Genomic DNA, 23,282 nt, shown 5'->3' with positions numbered 1-23,282 from the left:
ATCCTCGTTCTTTGGTTCTTTGATAGCCGCCATTTGCCATTTTTTAATTATTTATAATTACCTTCAATTTACTGCAAAAACCAAAAAAATACCACCAAGATAGTCTAGTCTGAGGTTAATTTTAATTTTGGCTGCTTTAGACAATTATTAATTGCCACTGATTTCGCAATAACGAACGTCAATGTTCACAAATACAGTACATTAACGCCACCTATTGTTCGATTGTAAAAACTCTCGTAAAATACGTGAAATTCTAATGTTTTTGGTCAGTCCGAGTCAAATTTAATTCCATAGAAATAATAAAATCGGGACAGTGATAAAATTTACGTCAGGGACGAGGAAGAATGCGAAAAATTGATTAGAAAAAGTAAATTTAAATTAAAATTAAACTCAGGGTTTGCCAACTTTTAATTTCTTAATTCAATTCTTTAATTTTGTGAGGTTATGACCACAGAATACGTTAGGTCAGTCTGTAGTTGTTGGTATTGTTTTATTTACAATATCCTCGTTCTTTGGTTCTTTGATAGCCGCCATTTGCCATTTTTTAATTATTTATAATTACCTTTAATTTACTGCAAAAACCAAAAAATTACCACCAAGATAGTCTAGTCTGAAGTTAATTTTAATTTTGGCTGCTTTAGACAATTATTAATTGCCACTGATTTCGCAATAACGAACGTCAATGTTCACAAATACAGTACATTAACGCCACCTATTGTTCGATTGTAAAAACTCTCGTTAAATACGTAAAATTCTAATGTTTTTGGTCAGTCCGAGTCAAATTTAATCCCATGGAAATAATAAAATCGGGACAGTGATAAAATTTATTGAAGTTATATGAACAAAAACATTCTTATAATTACTTATTGTAATCAAATGTACAATATTAAAAGTTAACTTTGAAAAATTGAAAATTTTCACTACTAAAGAAATGGTATCTTACTAAGGTTGAATGTTAGAGATAAAAAATGAATAAACAAACATTTTTCAATTTTTTTTTCCAAAATGTACGTTTTTTGTGTAGATTAACAAAAAAACAAGTATATGAACTGCGTTTGATGCTTTGTAAAAAAGTTATGAACGATTATATGCGAAGAAGTGCGTTTATTTAGTCATTTAGTCATAAAACTATAATAAATCTCCAGGTGAGATATTTCCCATATTTTTTTTTAATAAATTTGCCGAAGATTTTTAGAAAAAAAATCATCGAAATTGGATTTTCTAGAGCTAAAAAACAAGGAGATCGCGAATATATATAATTACCACCATCTTATTTTGGCAAATAACTTGTTTGATGATCACTGATCCCAGATATTTTTTTTTAATATGCATAAACTTATAATTTATCTCAAACGTTTATTTATTGATACAAATTGACACCACTTTTTCTGTGGTTATTTTCCTACTCCACTATCATTATTCAACATAGTTTCATATATTATAACAGTTATTCATTTAAATATTAACAACAATAATATTGTTTTGAAGGACTTTAACTTTAATTCTAAAAATAATTTTCGTTTAATTCATTACTGCGGAATAATTTGTTTTATTCAATGCTAAGAAACTGGTTGTTCTTATAATCAATAACGCAGCACGACCTTTTTCCTCAAAAAAATATAAATACTTGTTTCTAAATAATCGGTCGATACGGTTTTTCGCAAGGACAAGGTCAGTCTCGGTATAGATTGAACTCTCATTTTAAAATATCTTTTCTTCGATATTATTGAGACGTTAATTCTGATTTAAAGTAGTTTTAGCACAAAATATTTCAGAATCAGTATTTTTATTGAACATTGAAAAAAATTCATTAGATCTTAAACTCTGCCACGTATTTTTATAAAAGTTCTACGCAATAATTTTCGGCTTGCTATCATCTATCATATACTTTACGAGATAAAAGTACCCAAAAATCTTTAATTGGACACAACTGTTTGAAATTAGAGATGTTATCTTGTTTTTTAACAAAAAGGCCTTACGGGAATGGTCCCAGAAGTACCTTGCCCACAAATTTTGAAGAAAAGTATATTTATTTTTCAACGTAATCTTTATATATTTTTCCCAGAGATGTACAATAAGAATCGTCAAACTCCTCAAAATAGTCATTACCTCTTCACTGTTGGAAAACTTTTGACCACCAAACCATTTTTCAAGTCCGGGAACTGAAAATAATCCGCGGGGACTAAATCTGGCGAATAGAGTGCATGAGATAACAATTCAAACTTTAATTCATTAATTTTGGCCATTGCAATAACGGATGTGTGAGGTGGTAGATTGTCTTGATGAAAAAAGATGTTCTTTTTAGTCAAATTGATTGATGTCTTCGCTCAAATGATGCAATCAGTGGCGAATAATACTCGCCGTTGATAGCTTTTCCTTTTTCAAGATATTCAATGAAAATTACTAAATATTAAATAACCGACGCCATGACCTTGCCGGCAGATGGAACGATCTTTGCCTTCTTTGGAGAAGGTTCTCCGTTTCCATTCTATTGCTTGAATTGTTCTCGGGCATGAAGTGATGGACCCATGATTACAAAACAGCGCAAAATTCGGCTTCATTTCTATGAAATGTTGCCAAACACTTGATGGAAACATCTCACGACACTGTTTTTGTTCCATTGTGAGAAAACGTGGTACACATCTTGTCCACATGTCCAAATTTTCAGTTAATAAGCACTTTTTGAAACGTCTACTATATCTGCTAACTCGCGTACTTTCAGTCGTCCATTATCAAATACCTCTTTCTTCAACATTTCTGGAGTCGGCACCTAATTTGGTCGACCACTTCGATGCTGGTCTTTGACCTCGTTTAAACTCTATTACACAATATTTTACTGTGAATCTAGTGGAGCTTTTATTTGGTTGGGCTAAGGCCTTTCAAATAAAACTATTGTATCACATATCGATGACCAGTTTTATCCTGGTTGCCAAAGAAATACTAAACAACGTGACGTCTTCAAACTTGAAACATATGCTTTATAGATTGTATACTTTCTAATACAGTGGTTGTCCTTGTATAATGGCAGGATGCTAAGTCTGGCCAAAACAGTTATCCCCCTTACTTCACCCAGATAAGGTCTGAATATTCCTCTTGTCGAAATAACACCACAGACCAGAACTTTTGTTCAGCGAATTTCGATTTTTTTTTTATTTTTTTTTTTCACATTGTTAGGGCACTTTTTTGAATTGTCCGTACAAAACCCAGCGCTTTTTCTTTGATTTCCGACAAATGTGAAGTGTATAATAATGACTCTCCTTCGCAAAATGTATCCGCCTTGGTTAACGACAGCATCCGGTAACCGTGTTAATGGGTTTGAGGTATATTTGGAACACTTTCGTCTTTTTCGGAATTTTCGACCATTTCTGAATAATTTTTGCAATATGGTGCTTTTTGTAGTATGGCGCTAATTTTCCTACGGAAACTACTTGGGTGGACATTCTTGGTTTTTCACTTTTAGGGAAGCTCACCATGGTGTTCTTTCTTCAAGTTCTCCTAAGCTCCTAAATATTTTGTCAAAACTATTGCGACATACAGTATTATAATTTTCACTTTTTTATAAACAAAATTTCTATCTACGATGGTAGGTAGCATACAGGGTGTCCCACGACACTGTATATGGTAAAATACTTATAGTAAAATCATGAAAATTTCTACATTTGGGTTTTTTTAACTAAAACCAGAAATCGACTGTAACTTTGTTATTTTAAACAAAACACCCTGTATATTAATACATTTTTGAAATTTACGTAAAATTTTAGTATAGTTTTGTCTGAAAACTTTTCTCGAAAAATACATATTTTTTGAGTTATTAATTATTTTCAAAAAAATTTGACAGTTGCAGACTCTTTTAAATTATTTCTTTAGAACACCCTTAAAGATATGAAAATGGTTTCTATTCGGTTACTTTTAGCAAGGTCACACGTATGTGAAACTATGTTGATAAATTTATCCGTTTATACAGGGTGTGTATAAAAAGTGCTCAAAGTTTAACGTCATAAATATCAAATTTCTTTATTTTTTTATATAGAACCACCTGGTTTTTTCTATTTTAATGTATTCAACTGTAAAAAATAAGGTAAATTCATGTATACTTCCCTATACCTAAAACTTACCGTTATCCAGATATTTAATGTTTCCTGTAAATTTTTAGAGATGAAGGTGTGGTCTAAATTTTATATTGACCATTTGTTAATCTACACAGAAAACATTTAATATCTATGTAACGGTAATGTTTAGGTATAGGGAAGAATACATGAATTTGCCTTATTTTTATCCCTGAATGCATTTAAATAGAAAAAACCGGGTAATTCTATTTAAAAAAATAAAGAAATTTGATATTTATGAAATTAAATTTCGAACACTTTTTATACACACCCTGTATGAAATGAGAAATTTATCAACATAGATTCATATACGTGTGATTTTGCTAAAAGCAACCGAATAGAAACCATTTTCATATCTTTAAGGGTATCGTCATTAAAACATAATTTATAAGGGTCAATTTTTTTACAAAAAAATTAATAACTCAAAAAGTATGCATTTTTCGAAAAAAGTTCTTAGATAAAAATATACTGAAATTCTACGGAGATTTCAAAAATGTATTAATATATAGGGTGTTCCATTTAAAATAACAAAGTTACAGTCGGTAGAACCGGAAGTCGGCCATTTTTGAAATTATTTCAGTTGAAAATATCGTATCCGAAAACCCAAACGTTGAAATTTTCATGATTTTACAATGAGTATTTTGCCATATACTCGGCGTTGAATGAATTGGGTTGAGAAACAATGAAATTTCAGCTCTGTAAGTTAATTATAAAATTTTTTATAGCGAAATTCCTGTTTATATTTGAATCACCCTTATAAAACTTACCTGCTAGAAGTTCGTGTTAGATTAGGAGATGTATTTGTGTTCTTATCATTTGTCGTTACGCTATTATTTCTTTCTTTCAGTATACGATAATGGTAATATCTGAACAAATGGTAAACTGTGTAGTTACCATGAATTACAGCTATTTCTGGTGGCGTTCTTCCACTAGCATCACGGACAGTCAAATCACTGTCTACATTCAATGTAAGAATATAATTTACCAAAGGAAGATAAGAACTTATCGCGACGTAATGTAGACAATTGCGTTTTTCTATCGGATGAACTTGATGAATATCCATTCCTCTGTCTACTAGCATTTTGAATATATGAAGTCTCTTAAGACTGTTACAGCACAATGCACATTCTGAAAAAACATGTTATTTTTATCACGCGCCATTTATCATAATTTTATTGCAAAAACAAAGCTGAAGACTTTCTGTAACTATTGGATCATGCGCGATATGAAAATTAAGTTCCACATTATCAAGTAATGAACAAACTGTTTGACGTTCCAGCAACAAATTAAACTTTTGGAGTACATCAAAGTTCGGAGTATGATCAGAGCATCCTGATGGAACAAACAGCTCTGAAGCAAACGTAATACCATAGAATAATTACTTCGCTCATAAAAGCTAATTCTGCGATTCGTTAACCAAATTGAAAATAAACTACTTTTATTTGATTCCGCTATCAAATGTGACAGTTTAAGTCACTTTTTGACATTAGGAAACGTCATATTTTTCATAACCTTCATATATGAGTTATGAAAAGTAGTTTTGTAGAAACTGTTCAAATTTCAAAGAATAATTTATTAATTACAGTAAAAACTATCAATTATTCCATTATTTAAACTGACAATCAACTCATTATTTTATTTCAATAGTATTTATGATTTATAAACATTGAAAACAACATATTAAAGACGCAGTTTATTAAAGTAAATCTATTAACTGAGTGAATATTCTTTTGAAACTCTTGTCTATTTAATTCCATTTGAAGCTGTGATATTTACATGTATTTTCTAATGAACTCTCAACATACGAGGACTGGCTATTAAATAACGAGTCTGCGCACATAGAGGGCGCTTTAGACGGGTGGGGTAAAAAACGAGTAGTGCGTTGGGTATCTTGATATCTTATCTATGGTCGTCCCAAAACATGTTTCCGTCACTATTATAGTATTTGTGCAGTAGCATTTTGAAACGCACGTGTTTTTTTCTCTTGTGTGACGAAAAACAAATTTCTCGTTAAATTGAAAAAAACTCCGACCGATGCTATAAATTGTTGCAAGAGGTCTATGGGGACACTTCTTTATCTCGTGCGCGTGTTTTTGAATGGTGTAAGCGCTTTAGTGATGGTCGAGAGAGCTTTGAAGATGACCAGCGCCCAGGTCACCCTAGGACTGTTTTAACTCCGGAAACAGTGACAAAAATCAACCAAATTGTGGGTGCAGATCATCGAGGAGCATCCGGATGATTGCTGTAAACGGCGATAAAGTAACGGTCAGAAAAATTTTACATGACAAAAGTCTGTGCGAAGTTGGTGCCAAGAAATCTGACTCCTGACCAAAAGCTGTTGCGTCAACGGGTCTGTTCAGATTTCCTTAAAAGGTTATGCTTTGAAACGGACCCGATGGAAGCGGTAAAGAAAAAAACGGCAGAGCTCCTAAAGGTCCTCACTAAAGCAACTTTGAAGCATTCTAATGTAGAATAATTTTTATAATAAAACCCTTTTTCGTAAGCAGTGATGATTTTGAATTTGGTAATGTCTTAACCGAATACGAATTTTATGAAAATGATACTTAACCCCTGATAGGAAAATTTTGATTTTTAATGGAACTGGTGTTTGGTGTCTGATTGCAAATGATGGTTCTCTTTCTGATGAACCTTTTTCAGTTGAAATTGATTCATGTTCTGGCTGTTCAAGTGGTCAGTAGCTATACACAAATCGTTAGTGAAAACGTAGGTATAAACAGTAAATATTCCAGTTTTTTCAAAATTGGATATTGCTGTCCTTAAGAAGGCTTTTCTGCTTTTTTGGTGAATTGTGACGATTCTACTGGATTTTTTCTTAGGAATATCTCAACCTCATTGCTGAAGAATAGAGGAACCATGAAAGATAGACGTCTAACGTTTGCATGAGTAAAATGCGGCGGGATCCTTGGTTGAACTCCTTTTGAAAGAGATCCAGTTGCATCCAACCAATCGAAAAGTAAAGTTGGACTAGTTGCCTCTAGGACCATTCTCGTAGAAGTGCATTCCGCGTCCTATTTTACCAAGATATCAACATGTAAACAAACAAGTTTTAGATAAAAGAGTATAACCTTAAAATTTCATACGTTAAGTGGTCGTTTATGATTCAGCAGTTGGTGAAAAAAATCTCGTCCTCATCTGATTTACTATGAAGACAAGAAGCTAAAGTTAGTATATTTAAATTTTTAAAAAAATTTGACGTTGTATCATTCGCGATGTTGGTCAAACTACTGTTGATTTCTCATACACTTAGAGGACGTATTGCATAATAGATGGAGTTGTATGTAATTGAAAATAATTGAGGTTTCCCGTTTCGCATTTTAGGTAAACTTCTCCTATATGATGTTCAAGTGCAGTATACTTTATGAATAGCTTACCTAGAAGTAACGGAAATTCCTTGTTACCGTGCTTATATGCTCCTTTTTTCAAAATATATTTAGCGATAGGTAATGACGGATGATCTGTCACAGAAATACTTAGAGGGGTACTATCAAATACGTTTCTTACGTTAACGATAGCTCCATGCTGGACCAAATCGAAAACAATCCCCATATTACTTCTGGCACAAGCGAAATGTAATGGTCTATTCCCGTCATCCGAATACGAGTTAGGATTAGCTCCATATCTCAGTAATAGTTGAACAACTTCCCTACAATTAACTATACAGGTTGTCTCTATAAATATATTTGAACGATTTTCAGTAAAGATTGAACACAAGTTACCGCATTTTGGAATTATCTTGTGTTCAAGTTTTTTTCGAATTAAACTTACAAATACAAGCTTTCATTAATGGAGTAAGTCCCGTATTGTTTTTTCTGTTGATATCCACTTTAGGAGATGTTAATAGATATTTCAAAACCGGCATATCGCATTTTTCTGCAGCTAAATGCAAAGCTGTGTCACCATCTTCAATATCAACATTAATATCTACACCAAGATTTAAACAAGCCTTTAAAAAAATCAAGTTACTTTGCTGAACAGCTTCTATAAATGTTTTTTTAAGATGTTGTTTAATACGTTTCCAACCTAAAATATTAAACAGATAAATGAAAGTTTGAATCAAGTAAATTTATACTTGCAAGTGCATTGTCAGAACATACCTTCACATTAATATCTTGTGATAAAATAATGGTTTAATTTTTTAACCAGAGTTGAAATATTTTATAATATTCTAAAGACCGATTCATAAACTTGACACGTGACAATCACATCCGTTTGCGTTTGTCACGTGATATTGCCTAATGCTCCCAATAGAAAAACTCTTCGTTATTTTCCATAATATCGTCAATAAATAGCGAATTACAAACAGGAATACAAAAAGAATAACAAAATTTCTAGGTTAACAACGTCAAGTTTATTAACAGGTTGAACAGACGACAAACGGCAAACGTCTCCGCGAACGGCAACGGCAAACGGAAAGTCAAGTTTACGAATCGGCCTTAAGGCACGTCAAGCAAGTCAATTGATTGATATTTAAATATATCCACTTTTGTCTATATATCTTTGACAGATTTTTCAATTTTCCATATTGCTTTTGTAAGTTGACCTTAACATGTGCTGTTTGTCTCCTTTTTAAAGGTGAAGGTAGATTGTCACGTGATATATTTCACTGTATGTGTGCAAAAAACCATAACAGCACAATTTGATGTAATCATATATCGAAATATATAAATACTATTCACTTTAGATTTTGAAAGTCTCTGAATTAGTGTAGTTTTTTATTAAAAAAATCTAAGGTAACCATATCATGATCAATCAAGTCCATATTTTGATTATAAAATTTAATAAGGGCAAGTTTTTTGGAACTAACTAATTTCCTGTTAAGGTTTATTCCATTTTTAACAGCATTAGCTGTTTTTATAAGGACTAATCAAAGGGCCTAAATAAAAATATATATAATCTTACCTTTAACTCCAATACGCATATCCGTAGGACTCGATTCTGAGGTTACAGCTGTTGAATTAAATGTGGAAGCAATTGTACCCATTTTACATTCTATAATATTCTCAAAACTGAAACCTGATTTGTCACTGTGACATATTGTCATTGTTTTCAGAATAAAACTGAGTTTCCATACTTGAAACTAGGAATATCAATTTTATAATTTCACCTAGTTATAATTGAAAAACCATTTTCAGCTAAATACAACTTATAAGAGCCATTTTTGTAATTGAATTAGATTTTAAAAGGCCATTTTATGCTGGAACAAGCCAACAACAAATTTTGACCAAACTAAACTGAAACAAGCCAAATTTGAAACAAATTGAACTCATAACGTCAAACGTTAACCAAATAGAACGTAGAATCCAATTTATGTCCAAATTATTCTTAGTGAAGCCAAATTTTGACCAAATTAAACTGAAACAAGACGATTTTTGAACCAAATTAAACTCATAACGTGGAACGTTTGCCATATAAAACAGAATCATTTTATGATCAATTTAATCAGAATGAAGCCAAATAAATTATGACCAAATTAAACTGAAAGAAGACGATTATTGATATAAATTAAACTCATAACGTCAATAAACGTTAACAAAATTAAACATAGAATCATTTTTATTATTTTTGTGATCAATTTAATCGGAATGAAGCCAAGTTTTCACCAAATTAAACTGAAACAAGCCAATTTTTGAAACAAATTCAACTCATAAAAGTCAAATATCAACCAATTCGAATATAGAATCCAATTTTTGGCCAAATTACTCTTAGTGAAGCCAAATTATGACCAAATTAATCTGAAAGAAGACGATTTTTGAAATAAATTAAACTCATAACGTCAATAAACGTTAACAAAATTAAACTTAGAATCATTTTTATGATTTTTATGATCAATTTAATCGGAATGAAGCCAAGTTTTGACCAATTTAAACTGAAATAAAACGATTTTTGAAATAAATTAAACTCATAAAAGTCAAATATTAACTAATTCGAATATAGAATCCAATTTTTGGCCAAATTACTCTTAGTGAAGCCAAATTTTGACCAAATTAATCTGAAAGAAGACGATTTTTGAAATAAATTAAACTCATAACGTCAATAAACGTTAACAAAATTAAACATAGAATCATTTTTATTATTTTTGTGATCAATTTAATCGGAATGAAGCCAAGTTTTCACCAAATTAAACTGAAACAAGCCAATTTTTGAAACAAATTCAACTCATAAAAGTCAAATATCAACCAATTCGAATATAGAATCCAATTTTTGGCCAAATTACTCTTAGTGAAGCCAAATTTTGACCAAATTAATCTGAAAGAAGACGATTTTTGAAATAAAATAAACTCATAACGTCAATAAACGTTAACAAAATTAAACATAGAATCATTTTTATGATTTTTATGATCAATTTAATCGGAATGAAGCCAAGTTTTGACCAATTTAAACTGAAATAAAACGATTTTTGAAATAAATTAAACTCATAAAAGTCAAATATTAACTAATTCGAATATAGAATCCAATTTTTGGCCAAATTACTCTTAGTGAAGCCAAATTTTGACCAAATTAATCTGAAAGAAGACGATTTTTGAAATAAATTAAACTCATAACGTCAATAAACGTTAACAAAATTAAACTTAGAATCATTTTTATGATTTTTATGATCAATTTAATCGGAATGAAGCCAAGTTTTGACCAATTTAAACTGAAATAAAACGATTTTTGAAATAAATTAAACTCATAAAAGTCAAATATTAACTAATTCGAATATAGAATCCAATTTTTGGCCAAATTACTCTTAGTGAAGCCAAATTTTGACCAAATTAATCTGAAAGAAGACGATTTTTGAAATAAATTAAACTCATAACGTCAATAAACGTTAACAAAATTAAACATAGAATCATTTTTATGATTTTTATGATCAATTTAATCGGAATGAAGCCAAGTTTTGACCAATTTAAACTGAAATAAAACGATTTTTGAAATAAATTAAACTCATAAAAGTCAAATATTAACTAATTCGAATATAGAATCCAATTTTTGGCCAAATTACTCTTAGTGAAGCCAAATTTTGACCAAATTAATCTGAAAGAAGACGATTTTTGAAATAAAATAAACTCATAACGTCAATAAACGTTAACAAAATTAAACATAGAATCATTTTTATGATTTTTATGATCAATTTAATCGGAATGAAGCCAAGTTTTGACCAATTTAAACTGAAATAAAACGATTTTTGAAATAAATTAAACTCATAAAAGTCAAATATTAACTAATTCGAATATAGAATCCAATTTTTGGCCAAATTACTCTTAGTGAAGCCAAATTTTGACCAAATTAATCTGAAAGAAGACGATTTTTGAAATAAATTAAACTCATAACGTCAATAAACGTTAACAAAATTAAACTTAGAATCATTTTTATGATTTTTATGATCAATTTAATCGGAATGAAGCCAAGTTTTGACCAATTTAAACTGAAATAAAACGATTTTTGAAATAAATTAAACTCATAAAAGTCAAATATTAACTAATTCGAATATAGAATCCAATTTTTGGCCAAATTACTCTTAGTGAAGCCAAATTTTGACCAAATTAATCTGAAAGAAGACGATTTTTGAAATAAATTAAACTCATAACGTCAATAAACGTTAACAAAATTAAAGTTAGAATTATTTTTGTGATCAATTTAATCGGAATGAAGCCAAGTTTTCACCAAATTAAACTGAAACAAGCCAATTTTTGAAACAAATTCAACTCATAAAAGTCAAATATCAACCAATTCGAATATAGAATCCAATTTTTGGCCAAATTACTCTTAGTGAAGCCAAATTTTGACCAAATTAATCTGAAAGAAGACGATTTTTGAAATAAATTAAACTCATAACGTCAATAAACGTTAACAAAATTAAACTTAGAATCATTTTTATGATTTTTATGATCAATTTAATCGGAATGAAGCCAAGTTTTGACCAATTTAAACTGAAATAAAACGATTTTTGATATATCGTCTTCGATCGCGTAATCTTCATTGTTTTGCATATCATCACCGACTGATCACGCCCTCTCGCTGATCGGTGGCTATTCGATGAAAACTCGACGCAGTATGACACTTGTAATACATATTCGCATTGGAACTGTAAGATTGGTTCAATTCTACATAGGTTTTCCAAAAATTAATACACAAAAAAATCTATTACCATTTTATTTCAACACTTTTAAAATCACAATTAACATTAATTTAAAGATACATCAGACTATTTGAACGAGATATCACAAAAAATCAGACTAGATGAGATTTGACTAACGAACAATTCAGATAATCTTCTTTGGTAAAAGCGTACAACTGTTCGTAGGATGATTTATTGAATCCAGTGTAAATAGGGTTGTAATTATAAATCAACACGCCTTTTTCAATATCTTCGTTATCGAAACAATTCGTATTCTTCCTACATTCGTCGACAAAAAAATTCGCGAAATATTGAGACGCTCTAACAGCTATACTCGAATGAGGTATACCGGAATTTTTGGAAAATTCAAAAATATTCTTTTCCGGATGAAACTGCAGACCGTAAAACGGATACCGTTTATGTTCCATGGATGATATGAAAGTTAGATTATTAGAATCCCTATTTGTGGATAGAATTCTCCAATCGTCGAGTATTTCATATTTTTTTAATACATCTTCAGTCAGACCGTATTTGTGTAAATTATACGTAACATTATGGGCTTCCAGTATTTCTAATATCTTGTTCGGTATATCTGAGAAGAGTTTACTGTTTCTAAAACCTAAAAAAATGCGCTAATGCAACACTGGACATATCGAAAGATTTTGACAGAGTTTGGCATGCCAGCCTTCTAAATAAATTAAGATCGTACGGTTTGTCGTCTTCACTTATCGATTGTATTAGTAGCTTCTAATAAAAAACTGATCCATGCAAGTTGCTATCGATGGACATACCTCAAAAAAGTTTGAGGTCCGCCCCAGGGATGCGTCTTGTCACCTACTCTCTTTCCCTGTACATCAACGATGTCCGATGATAGCACAATGATGTCAAAGTTCAAATCAACCGGCCAAATATACCGGACTAACACCCAAATCATCATCAATACCGATCTTAGAAACATTCTGGCACTTCAGCTGAGGATTTGGTCCTGCCTGGACATTGAATATCACCATCACCAGAAAATCGCTTGTTGGGTATTGAGATAGGGAGCAATATATCCTGGCATAGTCACGTGGTCGATTTAGCCAAGGCAGCTTTACAGAACTTGGAGTCTTCTTTAAGACCAAAAAACTATATACTACACAAAAACTTCTAATCCTTTACAACAGCAAGATTTGTCCATTTTTAGAGTATTGCTCGTATATTTGGAGCTCGGCTTCCAAGCATACCATGAGGATGCTAGACTCAATACAAAAGAGAGCAATTCGACTCAGAGAGAGATCAGAAACTTGGACAGCTTAGAGCATAGAAGAAAAGTCGCTGTTTTTCCCATACTACCACGGCTACCGAGCTGTCCAACATAATCCCATCTAGAGCAGGATCTACAAGAGATAATCGATGCGGCTCATGAACACTGAGTTCACCTGGAGATGCGCAGAATGTCAATTTATCGGAACTCCTTCCTTTGAACAATTGTAAACCTGTGGAATCAGCTACCAAGACACACTACCACCTACAGATGCTCAAAATCTATATCCAGACATCTCCACACAGCCGGCACCACTAGATATTAATAGGTTTACACTCTTGTTTTTTTTTTACTCACCTGTTATAAAATTCAATGGTACGGCGACTTTTTTCAATTTTCTCTCTGTTCTAATATCTTTTCCTAGTTGTGAGTAAATTAGAGCTTGCATTCCTAAACATATACCCCAGATGGGGTAGTAAATATCGTCATTATTCGCTTGTACGGCTAAATTGTATATATGCCGGGCGGCAGTACCATAACCAGAAGATTCATTAAAATAAGTACCGCCACCAGGAAATAGTATTCTGGAACAAAACTGAATTTGAATTTTTGATGAATTCAAACGAAAATTTTCGAAGCACTTACTACACCAATTACAAACGTAAGTAGGTACCGGGTGGGCAACTAATAACGACCGTTGGCCTTATCTCAGAAACGGAGGACGTATTTGAAAAAATTAAATTAAAAAAAAAAACAAAATATTCTAGAATTCACCTTACTAACTAACGCTTCATATACGATAATCGAAATGCTTAACCAACTTTGCATATTTCCATACAGGAAGCCCTAGAGTTGACAAAGGGGCCAAGCCTGGGCCAGCCTAGCTTCGACGTACCTGTATTGGCCCATGCGTGGGCCAGCCTACTTAACTCAGCTTCGGTAATACCAATGGTATCCCAGCCATGGCCATTTATTGTCAACCCAGGCTCGGGCCAAGGTTGATTGACCCAGCCTTGACCATACCAATGATAACCCAAGCTTGGGCAAATCCTGGATATCCCAGCCTTGGCCATTTATTGACAATCCAGTCTTGGGCCAAGGTTGAGCCAATCCTAGTTAACCCAGTCGTGGTAATTAGGGGAACAAGCTTCGGCTGTTCAGTCACATACGGCGTGTTTCGAGTATTTTTGCCCAACACCCCATCGGTAGACATATTTTTTTTATTACCGATTTCTAGTTTATTCGGTGTGTGTGTTTCTTATCACATTTTTTATTATTTATTACTACTAAAAGTAACCATGTCTGATGCGTATCTTCGAGTTCAAAGAGGGCGTGTATTGAATAGAGAGAAAAAAACTAACTCAATTGTGAACGGGAAAAGCATAAATAATTCAAGTGTGAACATCAGCTCTGTGAGTGAAGTTAACGATAGTGGAACAGACTGGTGCAATCTACAAGCGTTTAACTAATTAACTGTATTATTATTATGTTGTTAATTACAGTAAAAGTAAGATTAAATATAAAACTTTATGTTTGCTTATTTTTAAAATCAAAAAAATTATATTGAATACAAAATTAATAAAGATAAAGAAGAAAAAGTTATTTAATGAATAAGTCTTGTTACTCCTGTCCTGGCAGTTAAGGTTGGCCCATCCCTGGCATTTAAGCATGGCCCAGTCTTGGTGACTAAGCTTGGTCCATCGTTATCACTCCAGAGTTTTACCAAAACTGGGCTAAGCCTGTCTTACAAGCTTGGCCCAGAGTTCTACATAGTTGGGGCAAGCCTGGACCAAGCTTGGGCCCTTGGAACTTTCCTCTATGGGTTATTCATTTCACTAAGATTTAGTCCATCTATTCAAATATGAAGTGAAACTAAAATATCTGTGAGTCCGGTTCTGCTTGGGCGATTTTCATAAACTTGATGTTGTTGGAAAGAGCTTTTGTCACCAAAACAAAATATATTGATTCTAGACAATTTAACGTAAGCTAAATCAATATTAAAATAGAACTAACCGCGTGTATACCTTTTTTCTGTCCCAAGATATATGAAGAAATGAAATTTTTCTTCAAACTTGTATTAGGCTGATTCGCCCAAACGGAAATTAAAAATTTATTCCAGATGGAAATATATTGACACGCGATTTTCTCTAGAGGCAATAAGACACCAAATGGAATCAACTAATTCATATAAAAAATAAAATGAAATTAAGATGATTAAACATAAATGTTAAAAAGAATTTTTTGTTTGGATTTTCAAAAACATTCAACTTACCCGTTAGTATATTTCACAATTCGTTCATAGTAATCACGAGATTGCCCTTTCCTAAAACGTGACTAACATATACGAGGCTGATTATAACCCCAAACTTAAACTAAGTACACAATTAAAAAAAAAGAAGCAGAAGTAGGTAAAGTTGTACAAACGACATAAACGGATGACGTAGAAAATAGAAGTAAACATTAAATAACGAGCGCTCGAGTCTACCGGTACATAAAAATCAAAGACGAAGAAATCCAAAGCACAAAAAAGGTCAAATACCTGGGCGTAACGTTGGACCGAGGTTTCGCGAACACGTGAAAAACACTGTGACAAAGTTATAGACAAGCGAGAACAAAAATATGCGGATTAATCGGTAGAATAAGCTAGTTGAACACGAAAACAGACCTAAGAAGTTCAATAATACCGATTATGACCTATGCCTCGGGAACACACATACGAAACGAAAAGAAAAAACTACAGGCCCGATAACTAAATTGGAATTTCTGGAACCGTTAGTGAATTATACTGTCTGACACGCGTTTCGATAACCAAATTATCGTCTTCAGAGACTAAAGATGAAATCAACTCAGTGTATTCAGTACAGGCGCAATAGTCATTACGCTGAGACAGGCTTTGGACAACAAGAAACGAGGAATTATACGGAGCAACGGGATAAGTATTGGACATCATGGACGACAGGGAAGAAAAGCTATTCGAAGAGCTTAAAACACGTCCTAGCGAAGAATTAAGGGAACTCATCAAGTACATCAGAGAGAATTATAGGTAATACGCGAGACCGAGAAGACAACTGGATTAGGTTAGTGAAAAAATTATCAAAAATACAAAAAAAATACAAAAAATAAAAAAAGAATCCAAGATCCTAGGTGTTCCAGTCAACCCACAAGACCTCTACACGATTAGATCTTTTTTTGACACCCCCCGTCACGGTAACCCCGCATTTCATAAACAAGTACCGAGTTTATGCAGGAATGGATGCTTAGCGGAACGGGCTTTCTCGCGCTCGTAAAAAAGAAGATGGTCAAGTTGTAGAAAACGAAGTAGGCCAACTCTTAACAAAAAGAGAAGACTTCCTGAATCTCCCGTAGAACTTAGAGGACAGGAAGGGGTCTACGCGGGAAAATGCGACGCATCCAGGAGTGGATGCTTAGCGGGACGGGCTTTCTCACGCGCGTGAAGAAGAAGGTCAAGTTGTAGAAACCGAAGTAGGCCAGCTCTTAACAAAAAGAGAAGACTTCCTGAATATCCCGTAGAGCTTAGAGGACAGGAAGGGGTCTACGCGGGAAAATGCGACGCATCTATCCGTGGATTTATCCAGGAGTGGATGCTTAGCGGGACGGGCTTTCTCACGCTCGTAAAGAAGAAGATGGTCAAGTTGTAGAAAACGAAATAGACCTATTTAAGTAGCTGTCACTTTAAAACAAATATTGCTGATGTGCGACACACACATTTTACTTCTGTTTAAACTTTGAATACGTGAGGCCGAGAAGACAAATGAATTTATAGGTTAAGTTAGGTTAATAAAAAAAATACCAAGATCCTAGATTTTCTGAGTCAATCTACAAGATGACACTCGTCGACACGTTAACTCCGCACTTTATAAACAAGTGTCGAGTTATATATAGGGGAAAGTTTTGATGAAGGCGAAGGATTAGATATTGTCTTGCTGAAGAAGGTAGGAAAGGTTTTACCCTAGACAGCGAAAACAGGCAAACACATTACGACGTCCAGACAACCAAGAAGACAGAGGTGTATAGCCAACAGGCTAACTTTGAACAAAAAGAAAAAATATCCCGAATCTCCCATAGAACTCAGAGGAGAGGAAGGTGTTTACGCGCGAAACAGCGACGCGAACGAGGTCCTGTCGGAGTGGTGGAATGTCTTTCTTTACATCCATCCGTAGATTTATCCAGGGATAGATGCTTAGCGGGACTGGCTTTCTCACGCGTGAGAGAGAAGAAGAAGAAGGTTAAGTTATAGAAATGTAAATGTTTTGTAGTATTACTAATAAAGTTAGTAATTTAGATATTGAAATGAGTGATTATTTGATGTACATTATTTTACATTAATCCCGTTATCCCAGAGAACATACCACAATAACCAATTTACATATATTTGAAATTTATTTTTTAGAAAATAATAAATTGCTTTGTTGTAGTCCTAAGTTTGATAGTTAGGGTTTTTCGGAGACCACATTTTTTAAATGTTTACTCTATTTTATACTCTTACTACCAAAGCAATAAAAGAAAAATAGATTTTCAATAAAAATAAAAATATTACATCAAACGTTTACGTCTTAATAAAAGCTATGTGATACATTCGTGAAAACTTACCAAACAGGAATCACTCTTGCTCCAGCACTTTCCAAAAATTTTACGTAGGAAGCGGCTATAAAACTATCATATAAGTCATTATGTAAATACTTTGAAACTATGTAAGTTTCTTGTGATAAAATTCCTACTATTGGAGTATCTGAAGCAAAATTTTTGGATATTAATAAATAAAATATTAATAATATAAACATAGTAATGTAAAAATTGAGATTAGAACTAATATTTAAGAATAATTGCTAATCAATTCTAAACTGAAATGAATGATAATTTATAAACAAACCTATTTTACCACTAATCTTAATTAAATATTATTATTTAGATAAAAGTCATAGAAATATTCATGGTATAATCAAATGAAATTGATCAAAATTAAATAGATATCGAAATATTATTATTTTAAATAAATTTATAAGAATTTAAAGGTAATTAAGAAATTTTACGTGCTCAACTTAAAAAAATAATACTTAGTACATAAATTATGTGTAGCGCCATCTAGACAAATATTCATATCACTATTACATAGAAACCTTCGTATAAATTATTTTAGATAATAAATTAATTAATTCGTGTAAAAATTTATAAATCAGGGTTTTAATTTTTTTAACCGCTAGTTTCTTGCTAGCTTTTTTTTATTTGCTTAGTCTCGAAATTCCAAACATTAGGTAAATACAATACAAAAAGTATAAACTATCCCAACATTCACAATTATGCATTACTTACCCATTTCTCTTTATATGCGTTATTAATAGACTAAACTAAATATAATTAGTCAAAGATATCTAAATTTAATAGAAACTCTGAATATATTCATCGTTTATTTAGTTTAATTATTGAAATTCAAAAGCGGGACAGAAATCGATAGTTGGATGCCATTTTTTAACTGTTTTTCGATCATATATGAAAATCAGTTATATTAGGATATTTCATTAGAAATTTGAATATTAAAATATATATTTTATTATATTTAAACTTCATTTATTGTTGTTTAACTGGAAAATTTATTGTTACGGCTTCTGCTTCTTTTTTCTATCACATCGCACTTTTTACACACGCCCATCAGACAAGCAATATGTTCCGTATATTGTGGTTCCATTCTGTTCTATTCCACGAAATCACAATAAAAATTTAGTCTAAAATTATTAGAAAAATTAGATTTAATACTCCCAAATTATAGATATATCGTGCTGGTACCTATTCTTCCAATGAGCAGCTGACCTCCGAAACAGAAGTTTTTATACAATATTGACATTGACAGATAAATTGCCGAAGAGTCTGGTTATGTTGTGAAGTTAAACATTGAGAAAAAATTTAATGTTTTGGGTTAAAATGAGTATATTTAATAAAACTTACAATTAAAGACTATAGAAAAAGACTTTAGGCTGTTATAAAAAATTTATTAAAAATGCAGAATAATAATAGAGAACGTGAAACGAATCATTCAAGCTCTTCTAGTCATCCTCATTCTACTGTAATGAATATGAGGGATAAAGAAAGATATATTGAGGATTTTAACTTTCCTTACTGCGATTTAACTTTTAAATACGAAAAAGTTGCCAAAATAGGTCAAGGAACATTCGGGTTAGTACCTCAAACTTTACTACTGATAAAATGTCTCTTCTTTAACAGACCAGTGATAAATGCTTAATTTTAGGGAAGTATTTAAAGCTAGAGATAAAAGCAACCCTAAGAAATTTGTAGCTATGAAGAAAGTTCTAATGGATAATGAAAAAGAGGGGGTAAAATTGAAAAAAAAAAAATGAAAACATTCCCTATTTTATCTTAACTTTGTTTTATTTTTAGTTTCCTATTACTGCTTTACGTGAAATAAGAATCCTCCAGCTTCTTAAACATGAAAATGTTGTAAATCTCATAGAAATCTGCCGAACTCAAGCATCACAGCACAATAGATATAGATCAACATTTTACTTAGTTTTTGATTTCTGCGAACATGATTTAGCTGGTTTATTATCAAATGTTAATGTTAAATTCAGTTTAGGTGAGATTAAAAAAGTAGTTCAACAACTATTAAACGGACTTTACTATATCCATAGCAATAAAATACTCCATAGGGACATGAAAGCAGCTAATGTGTTAATAACAAAAAATGGCGTTTTAAAATTAGCTGATTTTGGGTTAGCAAGGGCTTTTAGTACTAATAAAAATGGCATGCCAAATAGGTGAGTAACATATTTTTTTTATAAATTTTGAAAAAAAAGGAAAAAACAATTATTTTAAGCTTATTCAACTAATACATTCTTAGATTTGTCACAGCATTGTACTCTGGCCCTAAACATTAAGTAACTTTGTAACTAATTCATGTTGGTACAGTACATCTAGGCCTTCTGACATACCTACTTCAAATTACCAAAGCTAATCAGGCACTTTTGATGTCATTAGATAAGCTGTGAGGTATCTCCAAGTATTTGGACCGCTCCCATGTTAGTGTGGGACACTCACCAATGATGTAGTTTCTACCTCTTCCATTCACAGCGGCACTATGGGTCGTCTGTGATGCCCATAGTGTGGAGGTGGTGTCTAGAAGAGTGTCCAGTTAAAATTCCAGTCACTAGTTGAATTCCTTACTTATTTAAATGGAGAAGTTGTTTGGTAAAATAGACAGTAGGCCCATCTATGTTTGTCTTAGCAGAAAGTTCGTCTATAGTGCTATCTTGAAAGTTTTTTTTCTTTGTCCAAATTTACAGGTTTAATAAACCATAAAATTTTATTACTAAATAATCTTTTGCTAATTTGAGATTTTATCAGCAAAATATATTTGAAGTAGTTCAATACAAAAACTTCATTTCTAACCTTTTCTATGGTGGGGCCAGTGAAGCTTTGCATATTTTGTCCTATTTTAGTCATTATAGAATTTTTCTTGCTTGTGGATCGTCATTGAAGCTGGATGCAAGATTTTCAGCATTTGACTGTTGTAACTGACTAAAATAGATCAATAAACTCGTTCTAATGGATTTCAGAAACTATCAATAAAATAATACTAGCAATGAATAGACTATTTTCAATGGAAACGTGTTTTCTATTAAAATTTCACACATTTCCATTATATTCTCATCAAATTAACGTTGTGTTTCTTGTAATAAAAAATATTTTGATATGTTCAATCATTTCCAATTCCTGGATTAATATTTTGACTTAATTATTAAACGAGAAGAGAATTGAGAAGTACTATCGCTAGAATGAATAATATTCAATTAATAAGCAAAATATAATCAATTATCCCAAGTACTGAACACACTATTTACATTACCACTACACTAACAGTCACTCCATTATTCTATTTCAGGTTTACAAATCGTGTTGTAACACTATGGTATAGACCACCGGAGTTGCTTCTAGGAGAAAGAAATTATGGTCCTCCTGTAGATCTCTGGGGAGCTGGTTGTATAATGGCCGAAATGTGGACTCGATCCCCTATTATGCAAGGGAATAGCGAACAACAGCAACTAACACTAATTTCACAACTTTGTGGTTCAATAACTCCGCTAGTTTGGCCCGGAGTTGAGAATTTAGAGTTATATAAAAAAATGGAACTACCACAGAAACAAAAGAGGAAAGTAAGTAAATTTTTTAATGTATTCCATAGTCTCTTTTTGAAGATAATATTTTTATAATTTTGGAGTGATTTGTCTATTTTCAATTCTATTATATACAAAATTTCATCTTTCACTTTTTTTGTATTATGTATTCTTCAGGTAAAAGAGCGTCTCACTCCTTACCTAAAAGATCCGTATGCTTGTGATCTTTTGGACAAACTCCTGGTGTTAGATCCATCTAAGAGAGCCGATTCAGACACCGCCCTTAATCATGACTTTTTCTGGACTGATCCAATGCCCTGTGATTTAGGTAAAATGTTGGCGAATCATACACAGAGTATGTTTGAATTTTTAGCACCACCAAGGAGGGCTACACAGATGAGACATCATTCAATGCCAAGGCCCACCAGTTCTGCTGTGCAAGACAGCGGCTATCAAGACAGAGTTTTTTAATAACCCAATAAATTTATTCGTGAAAGCGGATAATTATATAACAATGAGTGCATATTCGAATTGATCAATGATTTTTTTCCTGGTAAATACATTTGAATTAATTTTATGTTTAGTTGTATATAAGGTCTTCCGATGTTGATATGGATTAACAACCGCAAGTTTTACTGTAATTGGATTTATTTTTAAAAGACACACTTTTATCTTTATTCGTAGTATTGAGCTCTTCCGAAATGCAGAAATCATATAATTTTTCACAAACATCATCCGAAAGAAGCTTCCATTGGCTGATATTTAAAAATTTTCATTGAATTTTTTTCACAATCTTCTTTTATCCAAAAAAAAGAATATGTAGAAACGGTTTATATTATTGAGCTCTTCCGAAATGCAGAAATTTAGTTGATCACATAATTTTTCACCATCATAATCCAATAGAAGGTTCATTTCTTCTTCTGGCTGACATGTTATACACTTTATTAAATAAGTCGAAACAACATACCCAAATATAGAGGTACAAATCTAAAAAAAAAAGACTAAAAACCAAATTACATTTAACTAGATGTAAAAAGTACCATGATTTTTTATAAAAAAAGTGAAAGTCTTAATAATAGACTTTTATGGGTCCCATTTAACCAGATTTCACTGTATTTTTATTTCTAATGATTTATGTGCAATTTTATTTTGCTGTATTCATTTGTATGTTTACAAATCTTCATTATGTATCAGTACTTATCAAATTTTCTGCCTTGTATTTATTAGAATGATTCAATTGTTGTAGAATATAAATAATCGATATTTTTACAATAATTTTTGTACATATTTTGTCTTAATGTAAATCACATTTTTCGGTAAAATTACTGATAGAAAAAGTGATATTGTCAAAAATTGTTAATATTTAAACAAGAAAATAAATTCGTTTTTATAAAAACTATCATTTATCATTCAGTATACAAGATGGTAAATTAATCCATGTAGTTATGGTGAGTACATGGATTTAGTAGCATCAATAAAAACTGGCGCGTCGATAAATTAAATTAGAGGGTGTGAACATCTACTTGTATAAAAATTTGATTGGTGTAGCTTAGACCAAAAAAATCCTTCAGAAATAACTGACGCCAAGGCTCCATCACCCATAAAGCAATCGGCTAACTTATTTCTGTTCTCTACAGTAGCCACTATGGTGTTTTAGAGGTAAT

General features: G+C 32.0%; 3 protein-coding genes across 4 annotated transcripts; 1 reads left to right on the top strand and 2 right to left on the bottom strand.

The window, feature by feature from the left end:
* Positions 1-1,455: 1,455 nt before the first annotated feature.
* LOC130441156 (putative ankyrin repeat protein RF_0381) lies at positions 1,456-9,108 on the bottom strand. Its single transcript, XM_056774750.1, has 5 exons — positions 9,027-9,108; positions 7,893-8,147; positions 7,499-7,780; positions 4,874-5,234; positions 1,456-1,504 (listed from the first exon to the last, which is right to left on the bottom strand). The coding sequence occupies exons 1-5, from the start codon at positions 9,106-9,108 to the stop codon at positions 1,456-1,458; spliced, it is 1,029 nt and encodes a 342-aa protein (XP_056630728.1).
* A 3,140-nt stretch (positions 9,109-12,248) lies between these two features.
* On the bottom strand, positions 12,249-19,118 carry LOC130440754 (gamma-glutamyl hydrolase-like). 2 transcript variants are annotated; one of them, XM_056774083.1, is made up of 5 exons: positions 18,806-19,118; positions 18,086-18,224; positions 15,747-15,797; positions 13,832-14,058; positions 12,249-12,847 (listed from the first exon to the last, which is right to left on the bottom strand). In XM_056774083.1, the coding sequence occupies exons 1-5, from the start codon at positions 18,807-18,809 to the stop codon at positions 12,342-12,344; spliced, it is 927 nt and encodes a 308-aa protein (XP_056630061.1). In that variant the 5' UTR covers positions 18,810-19,118; the 3' UTR covers positions 12,249-12,341. The 2 variants fall into 2 exon arrangements, with proteins under 2 accessions (XP_056630061.1, XP_056630052.1); XM_056774074.1 differs by lacking the exon at positions 18,806-19,118 and having other exon boundaries at positions 18,086-18,347.
* A 146-nt stretch (positions 19,119-19,264) lies between these two features.
* On the top strand, positions 19,265-23,015 carry LOC130440745 (cyclin-dependent kinase 9). Its single transcript, XM_056774062.1, has 5 exons — positions 19,265-19,663; positions 19,737-19,821; positions 19,886-20,262; positions 21,387-21,657; positions 21,796-23,015. Exons 1-5 carry the CDS (start codon positions 19,488-19,490, stop codon positions 22,087-22,089), a joined length of 1,203 nt encoding a protein of 400 aa, XP_056630040.1. The 5' UTR covers positions 19,265-19,487; the 3' UTR covers positions 22,090-23,015.
* The last annotated feature ends 267 nt before the right edge of the window (positions 23,016-23,282 follow it).

This window comes from Diorhabda sublineata, chromosome 1, assembly GCF_026230105.1.
Source record: "Diorhabda sublineata isolate icDioSubl1.1 chromosome 1, icDioSubl1.1, whole genome shotgun sequence".
Classification (NCBI taxonomy): domain Eukaryota; kingdom Metazoa; phylum Arthropoda; class Insecta; order Coleoptera; family Chrysomelidae; genus Diorhabda; species Diorhabda sublineata.
The sequence above is the reverse complement of the archived record's forward strand: the minus strand, read 5'-3'. Positions and strand labels throughout refer to the sequence as shown.